We start from the raw sequence: 16,803 nt of genomic DNA, 5'->3' as shown, positions 1-16,803 counted from the left end.
TTCTTGAACACGTCATGACTTCAAAATCTAGCACCTAGAGTGATGCCTGACACATAGGAAGCGTTCAATAAATATTTACCAAAAGATTAACTGGGTCTTGTATCAAATTTTACTTCCTATAATGCCTTAATAATAGTGCCTGGTACAAGTGGAGATTTAACAAATATCTTGAAAGCCATCTCTATTGTTTGATTACTCACAGCTGAAAAATACCTCCGCTAACATCAGCAGAGAAAAGCAACATAAAAGTTGCTCCAATATCTTTCTCCCCCCAGAGAGGCGCATACATAGAGAAAAGCCCCTGGGATCAATTGACACTAAGTTTGAACCCATCTGGAGAGATGACCCTTGGTGTTTCCTTGAAGGTAAAATACTATTTCCTCAAAAACCACAGTAGTTTTCTCCAGCATCCTGTTTTAACCATATCCACCAAATACTAAGAATCAAGAACCCAAGAAATAGGAAGGCATGGGGTGGAGGAGAGGCGCTGGGAGGAGGGACACAAGTTTTCCACTGGTAGCTAACAAGCCCTCACCCAGTCTGTTCCCCAGATAGCTGTCATGCACTTCTCCACTCGAAGTCCTACTTGGGAAAGAAAATATGCAAAACAGTCCCTGCGTCCAAGACAGCATTGGCACAGCCAATTCAACATAGAGTTCTGTTGATGGAGCCTAAAAAAACAAGCTGCCAACATTTCAGCTCTTTCTAGTTGATCAAAAAGTTGGAAAATAGTTTCCTCACTTCATCCCTGAATATCACCACATCCCTGAGACACACACCATGAGCACAGGGATGGAGTGGGGGGCAGAGCAGGTTCCCATGGGGGCTGGAATCATATCTGGGCTGCTCACAGCACACAGTACACATAAAGACCAGGCAATACATGTTCTGTGAACAATGAATGCAGAGCTCTCTTGGGAAGCAAAGGCATCAGGGACCAGTCTGCTGTTAGATCACCACACAGATGACAGTCCAGGCAACAGCAGATAACCCAGTGACCACAATGCCAGAAGTAAATGTCCATTTACATTCAGTGAGCTTGTCCTCATCAGCAGAAAAATTGAGCAATGTGACCATGATTTATACGCAGAGACTTTTGTTTCAGGAAAAGGTTTTCACTTGACATTTTTTCCAGACAATATTTACTGAAGGAAATTTATTTTAAACAATTTTTGAGAAAACACTGTCATAAAGTTTTGATCTAAGATAATTCGGACATTTCTTCCTCACTAGAGCAATCCCTGAAAGGAATCCCTGAAAGCTTTAGGTAAAAGGATTGTGTCCAAGGGTAAAAGAGGTGATGTGTCACATTCTCTCTGAGACTCGGCATCATTAAATTAAGGCTGTTTTCCTTCTTTAGCCAGAATGTTGTTACTAAAATCTGAGACCAGAGAAGTTTCTTAGCCAAGCCTTAAGATTCACATGCTGGTCGTTATTATTTATTTATCTATCTCTATCTATTTATTTTAATAAGAAACTAACCATAAAAGAAAACCAAGCCACACTGATTTGGTGCATAATGCTTAATCACCACAGTATAATGTACGGAAAGCCTTACAAACATCAAGAACTACACAAATGGATGTTTAGCGATTGTACCAAATTTAATCATTTATGTTAAAAATTTCCCAAAAAAGCTATGACCCGGATCCTACCGGTGATTATACTAGTGCGTTCTTTCAGGGCACAATTTGGTAAATTATGGCTTTTGTTTATTCAACCACCACTTACTGCACAACTGCTAAGTGCCAAGGACCAGAGATTCAATGGCAAGCAAGTTCTAACACAGCTTCCAGTGAAACACAGACGAAAGAGAGCTGAACAAGGATAATGAGGTCTGCACACCATTACAGTGCTTACCTAGAACCGGGGAGTCAGGGCAGGCCCTCCAGATAAAGACCTGCGCCTGAGAGGATGTGATACAGAGATGCAGGTACAAGCCAGGAGGCGTTGACCACCGAGCGCAGGTTGGTTTTGGAGGTGGTTACCACATTCAGAGTGGCCAAGCCACGTCATGTAAGTTATGTTTGAAAGTATGAAGTTCATCTGAAAGCCAAGGGAAGCCACTGAACAGATAGAAGCAGGTGGGTGGCAAAATCACATCTGCAGTTAGGAGAACCCACCCTGGCTGTTGTGAGGCAACAGAGAGTAGTCGGGGGTGGGGTAGTTGGAAGCAGGTGCAGAGAGAGGCAAAGAGCCCAGTGAACAGAAGGAAGGGCAAGTGTTGCGTCTGAGAAGACGGAGAAATATTTAGGAGGCAAAACAGACAGAACTTGGTGAGTTAATACTTTTTGATTCTGTGTGAAGCTTTAGCTTTGAAAATTCTGCTCTTTCCCTTCAGAGGAGAGAAAACCGGAGGAAAGAAAAGAATACCATCAGATAACAGCAACTCAGCTTAACAAAAAAAGAACAATGCTTTTTTACTATGCACATAGTAAGACTTCAGATGCTTAGAATCCACTTTCTTGAACAGTTTTATTAGCACCACTTTACCATCACCCTGCCCCAACCAGGTGGTCGGCTCCTCCTCTTCGTACCCCAGCACTGAGCAGAGAGCTCAGCACATGTAGCTCAATAAATGTTAGTTTAGTGGAAGTGAGGTGTAATTCGGGATGCAATTAGCTCAAATGTGTCACGCCTACCGAAACTACCTAGCATAAAAATAGGTCTCCTGTGCTACATCTTATTTAGAGAACAAATGACAGCAGAAAATTGAACTAATTTTCTGAATGGAAAGATAAGTAGGTTAACCACTGAAAAGCAGCTGGAAGAAATGCTTAAGAGAGACATTAAGCAGTACTGCCCAGACGCTGATGGCTGTGAGATAAAAATAACAGGTAAATAGACACACAAGGAGAGCTGAGCTGATTGCGTCTAGGAGTGGAGGATGGCTCGTGAAATGAGAAAGACCCATAAATAGCCAGAGTTCCCACCAAGAAGAACAGAATCCACTTGTGCCCAGGACCAAGGGGAAGCAGGTTACCTATTACAGCGGTAATAGCTATAGATTGGGGGCTACAGAATGATATGTTAGTCCTTTGGTAATCACATCTGCCATCTTTGTTCCAAAACCCAAGGCTATACTTTTTTTTTTAAGACATGGAGATTTTAACTTGTTTCAAGTCACAATTAAATCTCCAATTCCCACCTACTACAGTGGTTGACACTTGATAAACTCAGGAGAGGTAATCAGTGAGCATTAAATGAATGTCTCAATGAATGAATGAACGAACTTATTCATTTAACATCCTTAGGTGGTCTCGTATTATCTTAATTTCCATTTCCTCTTAAACATATAAGATGAACTCCTTCCAGCTGGAAGACTACATTTTTTTCTTCAGAAAAAGTGAAGCAGTGTAATAATTAAACCCTCCATTACCTTTCTCAAGGATCCAACAGTCCTAATTCTTTGTTTTCATATCTTTGTTCCACACAACACATACACATGACACATATGCTTATAATCCCATGCATTTTTTTCTTTTAAAATTTTTCATAAACTTTGGATATTCTGAACCTGAGTCTCCCTGACTCTATCTTTACAGATCTGTGACATCCATTTGCTTTTGCCCTTGACCATATGACCCTCCTTTAACACCCTGTACAAACACCTTTATATCTAATCCTAGCAAAAATCTTCCATTGCAGCCACATTTATTCTCTTAGTTGTTCTTCTTTATCTTCACTGTGATTATTCACATTTCTATCATCAAACACACACACCCATTCATGTGCAAAGAATCACACTTTCTTCTTTCTGCAAGTTTTAGATAGCGAATTTCCTAGCTTGCCTAAGTGACTGTAATTTGCGTTTTCATTTTTAGTTTTCTGCAGCCCTGTCTCCCGAAGTGTCCACCATTTTTCATCACTAGCAAGCTTTCCCTCCTCATTTAGACGTAGCATCCGAATTAAAGTGCTCTCATTGCCTTCTCTCTCTCTGGAATATGAAATTGTTAACAAGCAGAGAATTACTATGCTGTCCTGCTTTTTAGTAAGGTGGCCCTTCCAGGAGCTGTCTGACCGCCTCCATTTCTCCATCATTATTATTACAACCTGCCTTGACATCCATTTCCTAATGTGCATCAGGAAACCATTGTCCAGGTTCCCTATTTGGCAGGAAGTCTATACTGTATTTGCTCAGCGCTCCACTTCTGATTCTGGTTTTGGCTGTGCTCCAAAAACTCTGTCTTTTGCGTCCATCACGAAGTCATTAGATTTGCCAAAAAATGGACACTATCCAATCCCACACTATCCTACATCCCCTTCTATTTGAAGTGTCATGTTACTGATATCAACTTCTCTAATTTCCCTGCATAAGTTGCCTCATCTAACAGAGGAAATTTGCTCAACTGACTTACCTAATTTAGGCAAATTTATGGCTATAAAATTATTTGTAAAAGAACCTACAATTTCACCATAATAATTAGCAGACTTATTCCCATAGAAGTTGCATGAGAGGTTACACTATAACATAGTTAATTTTAAATGGAGATAATTTATGTACAGTATGTTAAAATCATGGTTATGTTTCTTGCTCTTTAAAAGTAAATAGCTAGGAGTCTTAAACAAATGCTTGGTGATCATAAGACACCCTCAGACTCTAACAAGAGGATCATTTAATTCCATTGTGACTAACGAAATGGACGATAATAAATAGCTAGCCAAACTTAAAATCGACCTAATTTTTTACTCATTCATCAAACTGACAATTAATATCTAAAGTCTGAAGTATTCCAAAGGGTACTTACAAGATCACTGCCATCAGTAGCCATGTATGATGCCAAATTGATAGAAACAAAAACTAGAAGAAAAGAAGGATTTTCAGTTAAATGTGGGATTATATTGTCCATAAAAGCATATATCTCTGTGACGGGAAGAAGGGCATTTCTATTTTGATTGATGAATTTCACAATAAAAGTGATTCATTACATGGCCCTTTAATCCAGAATAAGCCAACTGTTAAAAACTGAGTTCATAAAATAAGCCAGAATTTCATCTGCACATTTGTCAGTATATTTTTCAAGTCTACAGCAAGATGTATCTATTTTTTATCTACTTAATATTGTATAATACATAAACGTATATCTTTGAAAAGTGAAAATATTTTCATCTTCATGATGAACAACATAATGTAAGATGCAGAAATATTTGGTCCATTACTATTATTCTGATTGCATTAATTTAACAATTTCAAGAATGTAACTAATCCTTCTGCCTCAGAAGTCCCAACTTTAATATAAAGATGAGCCCCTTTTGATGTATTGCACTTTGTAGTGGATTACCTGAAAAACAAGACACTCTGGTTTTAAGAAAAGGAGATGAAAACAAAAAGAAAAAAAATCTCATATCTTTAGACTTTGACAAGTGAGAAACTTGGTAAACATCCACAAGCCACTGAAACTCTCCCCAAAGCAAAGAGCCTTTCACCTCTTCCCAGTGACATCATAAATGCAGATCCACACCCCATGTGACTTTATTTCTTATACCAATGGTTCCCAAGTTCTGAAAAATGTATACCACTTTTTATGTCAAAAATGCCATATTTATATTACATAAATATGAATAAAACATTTATTTGTAAAATGCCAATGAGAAAAACCACAATAAAAAAGACCGACCAATTTAATGACTTAATTTTTAAACTACTTGTTTAAAAAATACACTAAAATATAAATAGAAAATCAAATCACAAGCTGATGAAAATATCTGCAATATACATTTAATACATGAGAATCATAACATAAAGAGTCCATACTCACCAATAAGAAAATAATAAGCAGACTGGGAGATGAAGATGGTGAAGTAGAAGGACGTGGAGCTCACCTCCTCCCACAGATACATCAAAACTACATCACATGTGGAGCAGTTCTCACAGAACACCCACTGAGTGCCGGCTGAAGGTCTCATACAGCCACAGCTGCAAGAAAGACCACCACATAACTGGGTAGGATGAAAGGGGGAGAAAATGAAGCAGGACGGGACCTGTACCCCTGGAGGGAGCTGTGAAAAGTTCCCTCACCCTGGGAACCCCCTTCACCGGCTGGGAGATCAGCCAGGTCAGATAGGAAGCTTCAGGTGAGTGCAGAGGTGAGTGCAGCAACAAGCTTGTAGAAGGCAGGACAAAGAGAGACCTGCACAGAAGGTCCTGGCCACCTCACCGCATGCCCCAGCCCAAAGCACACACCTGCTGGAGTGCTCGCCGGTGGCAGCTGGGTTCTGAGACTTGGGCTTCAGCAGACAAACCCAGGGAGAAGATTCAGTTTGGCCGTGCAGAGACAGCCCCAAGGTCCTCGAGAGTGGTCCAGGCCACAACTGGCGGTGTGTGAGGACAAATAGGAGCCCTATTGTCACTGTGAGTGCAAAGGGAGGGGCATGGCCCTGTCACAGCAGCCTCATCCTCAGCCTGCTCACAGAGGGTGCAGCCCCAACTCTACAAGCTCTGGGCGCACACACACACCTGCAGGTTGCCCACACACAGAAGTGGGGCTGAAATCTGAACTGATTCCTGGTGGGTGCGTGACTTCCACGGATTTACGCCACTGGCAGATTTGTGAGCACAGCGCCTGAGGGACTTGCAGCCTGATTGCTAGCTTTTCCTCTGCTGAGATGGGGCACAGGGTAGTTTCAACAGTGTACTTTGTGAGCACGCACAATGGTGACAGGCAACATCACAGAGCACACGTCTCAGTGGACGGCTCCTGCGGAGGAATACCCAGTGGCTCCTTTCCCAGCGAGAGTGCGCCAGTCCCACCTACCTCACACCACAGCTTAGAACCAGACCTGAGGGCTTCTATTCCAATAACTGGGGAGCAGGCCCTGCCCCCGACAGGGATATGACAACCATGGAGCAAAGAGGAGACCCCTCCAACATCCAGTGCAGGCTTTGGCCTCCACAACATCAATCACACCCCCTATCAAGGGGATAATGGCCAGCACACACTGAGGAAAGATGTGGCAGGCATCCACACCGAAAACAGCCCTAGCACGAAAAATATTAGACTCATACAGGACGCTCCCGAATAAAAACAGCCCTTCAAGACTACAATAGATAACTGCTTCTCCTAAATTAATAGAGTCAGAGAAATATAAGTAAAATGAAGGAGAAACCATTCCCAATTAAAAGAAGAGAAATCCCCTGAAAGAACAAACAATGAGACAGACCTCTCCAGTTTACTAGACCCCACATTCAAAAAGGAAGTAATAAAAATCCTGAAGAAATTAAGAAAGACTATGGATAGAACTGTGGATCACTGTAATGAGGAAATAGAAACTATAAAGAGGACAATTAAAATTAGACCACTCAATTGCCAAGATGAAAACTGAACTAAGTGCAATAAATAGCAAACTAAATAATGCAGAAGAGAGAAGAAGTGATCTGGAAGATAGAATAATGGAAATCACTCAATCAGAATAGCAGACAGAAAGAAAAATGAAAAAAATGAAAGCAACATGAGACCTATGGGATAATATAAAGCATGCCACAGGAAGATCAGCTCGGTGCTTTGTGACCACTTAGAGGGCTGGGATAGGGAGGGTGGGAGCGAGACGCAAGAGGGAGGAGATATGGGGATATAGGTATATGTATAGCTGATTCACTTTGTTATAAAGCAGAAAGTAACACACCAATGTAAAGCAATTATACTCCAATAAAGATGTTAAAAAAAAAAAAAGCATGCCAATCTACACATAACAGGGATCCAAGAAGGAGAAAAAAGAGAAAAGGGGACCAAAAAAGTATTTGAAGAAATTATGGCTGAAAACTTCCAAAACCTAAAGAAGGAAACATATCCAGGTACAGGAAACACAGAAATGAAATGAACTGTCAGAAAAAAAAAAAAAAAAAAACCTCTTTTAAAACCATGTCAAAAAAAAATAAAATACCTAAGAATAAACTTGACCAAGGAGGTGAAAGACTTATACGCTGAGAACTATAAAACACTGATAAAGGAAATTGAAGATGATTCAAAGAAAAGGAAAGATACCCCATGCTCTTGGACTGGAAGAATTCATATTTTTAAAATGACCATATTACCCAAAGCAATCTACAGATTTAATGCAATGCACCCTATCAAATTACCCATGACATTTTTCACAGAACTAGAACAAATAATCCTAAAATTTATATGGAACCACAAAAGACCCAGAATTGCTAAAGCAATCCTGAGGAAAAAGAAGAAACCTAGAGGCATGACACTCCCAGACTTCAGACAACACTACAAAACTACAGTAATCAAAATAGCATGGTATTAGGACAAAACAGACATATGGATCAATGAAACAGAATAGAGAGCCCAGAAATAAACCCACACACCTATGGTCAATTAATCTTTGACAAAAGAAGCAAGAACATACAATGGAGAAAAGACAGTCTCTTCAGCAAGTGTTGTTGGGAAAGCTGGACAGCAGCATGTAAATCAATGAAGTTAGAACACTCCCTCACAACATACACAAAAATAAATGCAAAATGACTTAAAGACTTAAATATAAGACAGAACACCTTAAAACTCCTAGAAGAGAACATAGGCAGAACATTCTCCATCATAAATTGTAGCAATGTTTTCTTAGGTCAGTCTCCCAAGACAAAAGAAATAAAAGTAAAAATAAACAAATGGGCCTAATCAAACTTAAAACCTTCTGCACAGCAAAGGAAATCATAAACAAAACAAAAAGACAACCTACAGAATAGGAGAAAATATTTGCAAACAATGCAACCAACAGGGATTAATTTCCAAAACATACAAATAGCTCATACAGCTCAATATGAAAAAAAAAAAAAGGAACAACCCAATCAAAAAATGGGCAGAAGACCTAAATAGACATTTCTCCAAAGAAAACATCCAAATGGTCAACAGGCACATGAAAAGATGCTCAACATCACTAATTATTAGAGAAATGCAAATCAAAACTACAAAGTGGTAACACCTCACACAAGTCAGAGTGGCCATCATCAAAAAGTCTACAAATAACAAATGCTGGAGTGGGCATGGAGAAAAGAGAACCCTCCTACACTGTTGGTGGGAATGTAAATTGGTGAAGCCATTATGGAGAACAGTATGGAGGTTCCTTGAAAAGCTAAAAATAGTTATCATATGATCCAACAATCCCACTTCTGGGCCTACATCCAGAAAAGACAAAAACTCTAACTTGAAAATATACATGCACCCTAATGTTCACAGCAGCACTATTTACAATAGCCAAGACATGGAAGCAACCTAAGTGTCCCTTGACAGATGAGTGAATAAAGAAGTTGTGGTACATATATAATGGAGTATTACTCAGCGATAAAAAAGAATAAAATAATGCTATTTGCAGCAACATGGATGGACCCAGAGATACCATACTAAGTGAAGTAACTCAGACAGAGAAAGACAAATACCTTATTCTTTCAGTTATACATGGAATCTAAAAAATGATACAAATGAACTTATTTACAAAATGGAAACAGACGCACAGATAGAAAACAAAATTACAATTGTCAAAGGGGAAAGTGAGGGGGAGGGATAATTAGGAGCTTGGTATTAACAGATACACACTACTATATACAAAACAGATAAACAACAAGGTCCTACTGTATAGCATAGGGAACTATATTCAATACCTTATAATAACCTACAATGGAAAAGAATCTGAAAAACTATATATACATATGTGTATATACATATACATGCATAACTGTACCACTTTTCTGTACACCAGAAACTAACACAACATTGTAAATCAAATATACTTCAAGAAAAAAACCTAAAAATTAAAAAAATAAAATAGAGAACTAATAAAATAACATGTGAAGGAAAATTCAAAACATAAAAATAAAAATGACTAATGTTTAATCTCATTAGTAATAAAATATGTGCAAAGTAAAACAACAGCCTAATTCCATTTTCATTCTTCAATATTGGCATACACAAAAGAATTGTCAGAAGCCAAGTTTTCTGGAGGTGTGTTGAAAAGAATAATTTGTTGTTGGGATGTCAAATTATTACAGCCTTGCTGGAGGGCAAGATGATGTTGATGACAGTGGCGACAATCTCAACGGCTGCTGACATTTGCTGAATCTTTACTATGTGCCATCAACCATGCTAAGTATGACCATACCAAACATGTGAAGAGTTTTCAATATATTCTTAACGAAAAAGTAGGGGAAAATATGTGCGATTTAACTTCATTCAATTTTTATTATAAAAATGTGGGTTTATATACATACAACTCAAACATCAATGCATTGGGGAAAAAAGTCTGACGAAATCTACAGCAAAATGTGTATAGTAATTATAAGAGTTGTATTAATAAGTTATTTTTTATTCCCATACCTATTTATTTTCCTACAATAAGTATTTATTTATAAAATGAAGATGTTCAGGTAAAATACTATGAATATTTTTTGATTCTGTATACTAACATATTTTTAGTATCAATCAACTGAGCAAATACATAATAAGTAAAAGCTAGTTTGAATTCAGCAGCGCTTTTAGGTAAAGAAGCTTGCAGAACTTGTAGAAGTTAAAAGCAAAGCTTTGGGGCTTCCCTGGTGGCACAGTGGTTGAGAATCTGCCTGCTAATGCAGGGGACCTGGGTTCGAGCCCTGGTCTGGAAAGATCCCACATGCTGCCGGGCAACTAAGCCCGTGAGCCACAACTACTAAGCCTGCGCATCTGGAGCCTGTGCTCCGCAACAAGAGAGGCCATGATAGTGAGAGGCCCGCGCACGGCGATGAAGAGTGGCCCCCGCTTGCCGCAACTAGAGGAAGCCCTCACACAGAAACGAAGACCCAACACAGCCAAAACAAAACATAAATAAATAATAATTAAATGTGCTAATAATTTTTTTTTTAAAAAAGCGAAGCTTTGAATTGGTCTGGACTGAACTTAAATCCTAGCTTAAATGCAGTTTACTCTGTAATCTTGGGCAAATAACTGATATTTTGAGACCTCAGGACTCCCATCTGTGAAATGTGGATAAGAATTGTATTTTCTTCTTAGGATCAGATAAGAATTAAATGAGAAAATATCTTTATAAGGCTCACATGGGGCTTAACATAGAATAAATGCTCAATAAATTATTTTATTGTCATAAAACATACTCATTCCCTAAGCAAGCATTTATTAAAGGTCAATTATATATACTCTTTAAATAAGTTGTAAGGGATCACAGTGTAACCTTTCCTGACTCTACCCAGTCGGCTAATTGGCCCCTCCCCTATAATAACATAAATTGATTGCATTTATTAAGCAGTTACTATGTGCCTGGCCAATTGATGATTTCATATATCATGCTATACTATTGTTAGAACCACTTTATGAATAATATACTATTATTAGTCCCATGTCTTAGATAGGGCAATTTAGAGGAGGAAGTTAGTAAATAGGTATTTCCAAATTCAAACCCAGACTCCAGAGCCTGCTCTCTTAACCACCACAATACTATCCTGGCTCCCTCAAAGTCTCCCACTAACTCCTAATGGCCTTTGTATTGTACCATGATGCTCTGGACAGGTCTCCCTGGTTTGACAATGAGAATGTCAAAGGCAGAGGCCAAGACCCAGTCTTCTTTATGTCCCACGTTCTAGCCCAGTGAGGCACACAGCTTAGACTGTACCCTCAGACAACTTTATTATTTCAGTGGAAACTTAAACCCCTTCACTCAGCCAGCTTTCTAATAGTAAAACAAGCACAGAATTGACAGAAGATGATGGAAGACAAAGGGAAAAATTCACCTCTAATTCTTCTCCTGAGCATTGGGATAGGTAGACAATACACTTCTTCAGTCACTGATATTAAGCCTTCCTTGGATCTCGAGGAATATTTCCCTTGTACATATTGTACCTCTTTACCACTTGACTATTCTTAAATGCATCCATTCTGTCTATACCCATTGCTACCACCCTAGCAATTGGACCACTTTTGGACCACTGCAGGAACATCCTAGCTGATGTCCTGGCTTTCCTTCTTGCCCAGAGTCATGTTTTTTCAATGCACATCAAACTATTCATCTCTTTCCTTACACTTCTACAATAGCTGTTGAGTCTTGAGATAAAGACCAAAATTATGAAAGGAAGACTTTGTACTACCAGGTCTCTGCTTCCTTCTCCAACCCCAACTTGGATCATTTCCATGTCTCTTTCTTTCCATCTCCCTGACTCACTAGGTATTTTTTAAATTCCTTAAACACGTTTCTACCAATCTCAGAATCTTTGTGCATGCTCTTCAACAGTCACCAGCCAAGATGACTTATACCATCTAATCTTTCAACTCTCAGACCAAATATCATTTAGTCAAGAAAGCTTTCCATGATCCTTATTAGAGATCAAACTCCTTTTGTTTGCTCTCATAGTACCTTATCTTTTACTTATAGAAGTTCTCATAGTAGTACAGAATTATTAATTTTGCAATTAGTTCTTTAACATCTGACCCCCACTATAGTATAACTTGTCAAGGGCAGGCACTCTGTCTTACCTTTTCTATCTGTTTACTGCTGTATCCGCAGTCATTAAATAGACATTTGTTGAGCAAATGAATTAAAAATACAAAAAATGAAAGTACTAAACTATAGATGAGTTTCCATAAAGAAAACCTATGAATTACAAATTTTTTCATTTAGTGAAATAGTACTGTCATGAATATCCCATGAGAAATCTTCCCAATCTGCAGAATATGGAAATGAAACTGTGTTGATTGATGTCAAACCTCCCAAATCAAAGAGGAAGTGGGTAGAAATAATATGCAATCACTGATGTAACGAAGCATAGGTGAAGGGACCTAGGAATGAATGTACCTTTGTGGAGGCTATGTGAGTGTTTACTTAATGATTTTGGAGTTTTGGTACTTTGTTTCCTGAGGTAGTTGACATATATAAAATCTAAAATTTCACCAAAATGATTCAATGATAAATAATATGTAGCTCCAAGATTTGATAAAAATATTTATAAAGCACACCATAAAAGTAACTCATGAGGGCTTCCCTGGTGGCGCAGTGGCTGGGAGTCTGCCTGCTGGTGCAGGGGACGCAGGTTCGAGCCCTGGTCTGGGAGGATCCCATATGCCGCGGAGCGGCTGGGCCTGTGGGCCACAACTGCTGGGCCTGCGCGTCTGGAGCCTGTGCTTCGCAATGGGGGAGGCCACGATAGTGAGAGGCCCGCGCACCGCAATGAAGAGTGGCCCCTGCTTGCCGCAGCTAGAGAAAGCCCTAGCACGGAAACGAAGACCCAACATAGCAACCAATCAATCAATCAATAAAAAAAAAAAAAAAGTAACTCATGAAAAATAATAATAATGCTGGCAAAAGTGCTTCGGAAGTAATAATTTTTCCATTTTCCCAACCTTTCTGAGAATGTCAGTTTGAGCAAGGTGCCCATGAGTGAAAGAGTTAAAGGAAGAAGTAGTAGTTATTTGACATGTCTTGATAAAGAATTTTTGTATAGGTCCCAGGAATTAAAAACATATAAGAGCTTAATGACAGGGTAACAAATAACATTTGTAAATCAAGTTTCCAGTTCTTTGCTTTCAACAAAATTGAAGAAAAATCTACTTTAAGTCTCTTAATCATTAAAAGTAGTTGTTGTGATAAATCACCATAATATTTGGCATATCCTTGGAAGGAGTTCAAAAAGTGCTCCATTCCCATCTATTTATTTATGTGAAAAATAGTTTTAAGTGCTCAGCATACATAAAAAACAATAATAGGATTAAAATTGGTTCTGAACTCTCATTCTAGAAATAAATAATATTCATGGGTATGTTACATAATTAGAAGGAAAGCTTCATCTATGTCATTAAACAATGCATTTTCAATAAAAAATATTTACCTCTTGTAGTTATCATCTGTCAAAATGCGTAACATACTCGTATTGTTTGTTATGTACCAATAATAATTATAATAATAACTCATTCCAAATGAAATAATTTATGGCTTAAACAATTATGTCACCTCAAAATTTTAAATTAATTTAATTTTAAATATATATATAGTTGAAATGTATTACAGAATTATCAATAAATTATTATTAATAATTTATTAATTATTATTAATAATTATCAATAAATTTACAGTAAATTTTCAAGCATAAAAATATTATATAATTGAACAAAAACCTATGGAGTACTGTAATGAAAAAATGAGCTCCGGGGGAAAAAATTAAAAAGAGCTATGTAAAATCTAAAACTTCAAAGATTACTTTAAAAAAATAACAAGACATGTCAGATTTCAGTTTATATTGCATAAGTTATATTTAAAGAGAAATATTACCTTTTTCGCTATCAAGATTTATAATATGCCAGAAATTATATCTTTCGCAACTATTTAAACATAAGATAAAAACTCTGAGTGACAATTTAAACTGTGAGGGAGCACATAGGGTTTCCATATTATTTTATGGGTACACAACCAAAAAAAAAAAAAAAAAAGCTTTAAAACTACTGCACACACATGGATTATGGTCAAACAGATTCCACTCTGCCACTTGCTAAATGTGGAAACTTAGGAAAATCACTTAATTTCTATAAATAGTAAGAGCTTCATCTCTTAAACAGAAATGATAATAACCAGCTGATAGGGTTTTTGTGAAAATTAAGTGAAATCTCATACGGGAAACACGTGGATGCTCAAAAAGAGGTAGCAATTACCTAGAATGGGAGCAATTACCTAGAAATAGCTTTGTTATAGAAAACTATTCTTCCTAATGGACTCAGCACACAACTGAAGGGTCTGAGCCAGTGTGACAGCAGTTTTCATCAAATAAAATAGCGTTCACACTTGGAGGTGGATTAAACTCCCTAACCTACTCTCCTAGAGACATTTTTGGTACCGTATTTCAGAGTTTAAGGGAATAGTTTTCTCAGTCATATTTGAGACAGTTACCTTCTTAAAAGAACAATTCCTTAACACACCACAACATGAGACTTAGCCAAAACACCGAGGTTATTAATATTTTTTAAGTTAGTGTAATGACATAAAATGTATTTCTGATAAGCTCTGTAACTGAAAAGTGGAAACACATTTCATTATCAAATGCATAATAAAGCTAATTTCAAAGAAGAGATTTTTCCTTAATATATACTGGTTGTTATGGACTGAATTTTTGTGTCCCTGAAAAATTTGTATGTTGAAATCTAATTCCCAGTGTGGTAGTATTTGGAGGTGGGGCCTTGGGGAGGTAAATAGGTCATGATGACAGGGGCTCTCATAAATGAGATTAGTGCCCTTTTAAGAAGGGGTCAGAGAGCCAGCTCACTCTTTCCACCATGTGAAGATACAAGAAGAGTTAGCACTCTGCAACCCTGAAGAGGGCTCGTACCAGAACCTGACCATGCTGGCACCATGGTGCCAGTTCCAGCATCCAGAACTGTGAGAAATGAATTTCTGTTGTTGATAAGCCACCTAGTTTATAGTATTTTGTTATAGAAGCCCAAGCTGACTAAGAATCTGGTGAAGAATCAGTCCCTCTCATTTTACACAAACAAAAGTTCATTCTAGCAATTTATTTTAGAAACTGTTTGGTAAATCAGTTAAGTCAGAAATATGGATTCTGGTCCTGTATCATTTTAAAACCAGAAAATAAACCAAGACTATCAATATGCAACAAAGGCACTATTGATAAAGCAGACAGTAGATAGTATAACTGGTATTTTTTTTAAAAACTTTTAAAAAAAAACTCACTAAAGGCAGTTATAGGTTCAATTGATCCAAAAGTAACAGTCTTGATTATTCCTCAGTGAACATTATAATCTTTGGGATGATGCAGCAAAACAAATACCATGCCTACTGTTCTAAAGATTTTTTTAAAAGAATACAATTTATTGTGATTTTGAGATAATTTTCCAATTGAAAGAAACTATGGGCTAGGTTTATTCTCTTTTTCATAGAGCCTTAAGTGAAAACAACAAAACTGAACAACAATTTTAAAAACCAACAGATTAATTCACATGCTTATCCTTTAACATTACAGTGTTAGCATTTGACAAGACATTCTCAGAACAGTGAATGGATTTATGGACAATCCATGAGGCAAACAATGTGCATTATCCTTAATCCAAAAACTAGAGCTCTTTGGAGACAGAAAATGCTGGTCATTCTAGAGGCAGAAGTCTCAATCATCAAAAAGCATGGAAAACACGTAACAACAAAGTGTACACTTAACTGACAATGAGAACTGTCTGTAAGCATCTTCTGTTAGGTGATTGTCCATCATAGTGATGCCACAGGAAGCAGGAGAGAAAATTCATCTTTGCTCAGATATAAAAGCGAAGGACATGAAACAATCCATTAGCTTTGCTACTTAGCAGGAAATCTCTTGTTAAGTCAGAGCAGGAGAGAAGGGAGCAAAATGCAAGATGACCTTCCTGTGAGTACACCTGCAGGGATGTATGGGGTGGGCTGGTCTGGGGTTGTTACTCTGTCCAGGAAATTTACAAAATGGAAATATTTACCCAAATTATTTCAAACTTTTTCCTTTTTAATCTTAGCTCTATTGTCATTCTGTTCCAATCCATCTCCTACATGCTTTAAAAGTCTCATTCTTCCTCTTTCATTTATTTTCTCTTTTTTATCTTTAACTTTTCCACTCATTTCACTGCATTTCTTTTCTGCAGTCTCTCCACTTTGAGGATAATCTGACAGATGGTTTTAAGAGCCGTGACTTTTTTAAAACAGAAACTATGATTAAAATTATTTTATTTTCAACACCACTGAAATGCCGTGATCCATCATCTGAGGAGATTGGCAGGCTTCTTCCTTACTCTCCTGCATTCCCACGTAAGCTGTCAGCCCTGACAATCAAGGTTTAGACATAAAAATCCACAAATCTAAAGG

At 37.8% G+C, this 16,803-nt stretch overlaps 1 protein-coding gene across 2 annotated transcripts in view; it reads right to left on the bottom strand.

The window, feature by feature from the left end:
- Positions 1–16,803, bottom strand: part of IPCEF1 (interaction protein for cytohesin exchange factors 1) — a 213,022-nt gene that overhangs the window by 95,985 nt on the left and 100,234 nt on the right. For both annotated transcript variants that reach the window (XM_082474729.1, XM_082474728.1), the window contains exons 3-4: positions 5,760–5,917; positions 4,749–4,801 (exon numbers count right to left, since the gene is read on the bottom strand). In XM_082474729.1, coding sequence (XP_082330855.1) covers positions 4,749–4,801; positions 5,760–5,917 — 211 coding nt within the window. The remainder of the gene's footprint in view (positions 1–4,748; positions 4,802–5,759; positions 5,918–16,803) is intronic.

The sequence above is a fragment of the Balaenoptera physalus genome, assembly GCF_965194825.1.
Source record: "Balaenoptera physalus genome assembly, chromosome: 9".
Classification (NCBI taxonomy): domain Eukaryota; kingdom Metazoa; phylum Chordata; class Mammalia; order Artiodactyla; family Balaenopteridae; genus Balaenoptera; species Balaenoptera physalus.
The sequence above is the reverse complement of the archived record's forward strand: the minus strand, read 5'-3'. Positions and strand labels throughout refer to the sequence as shown.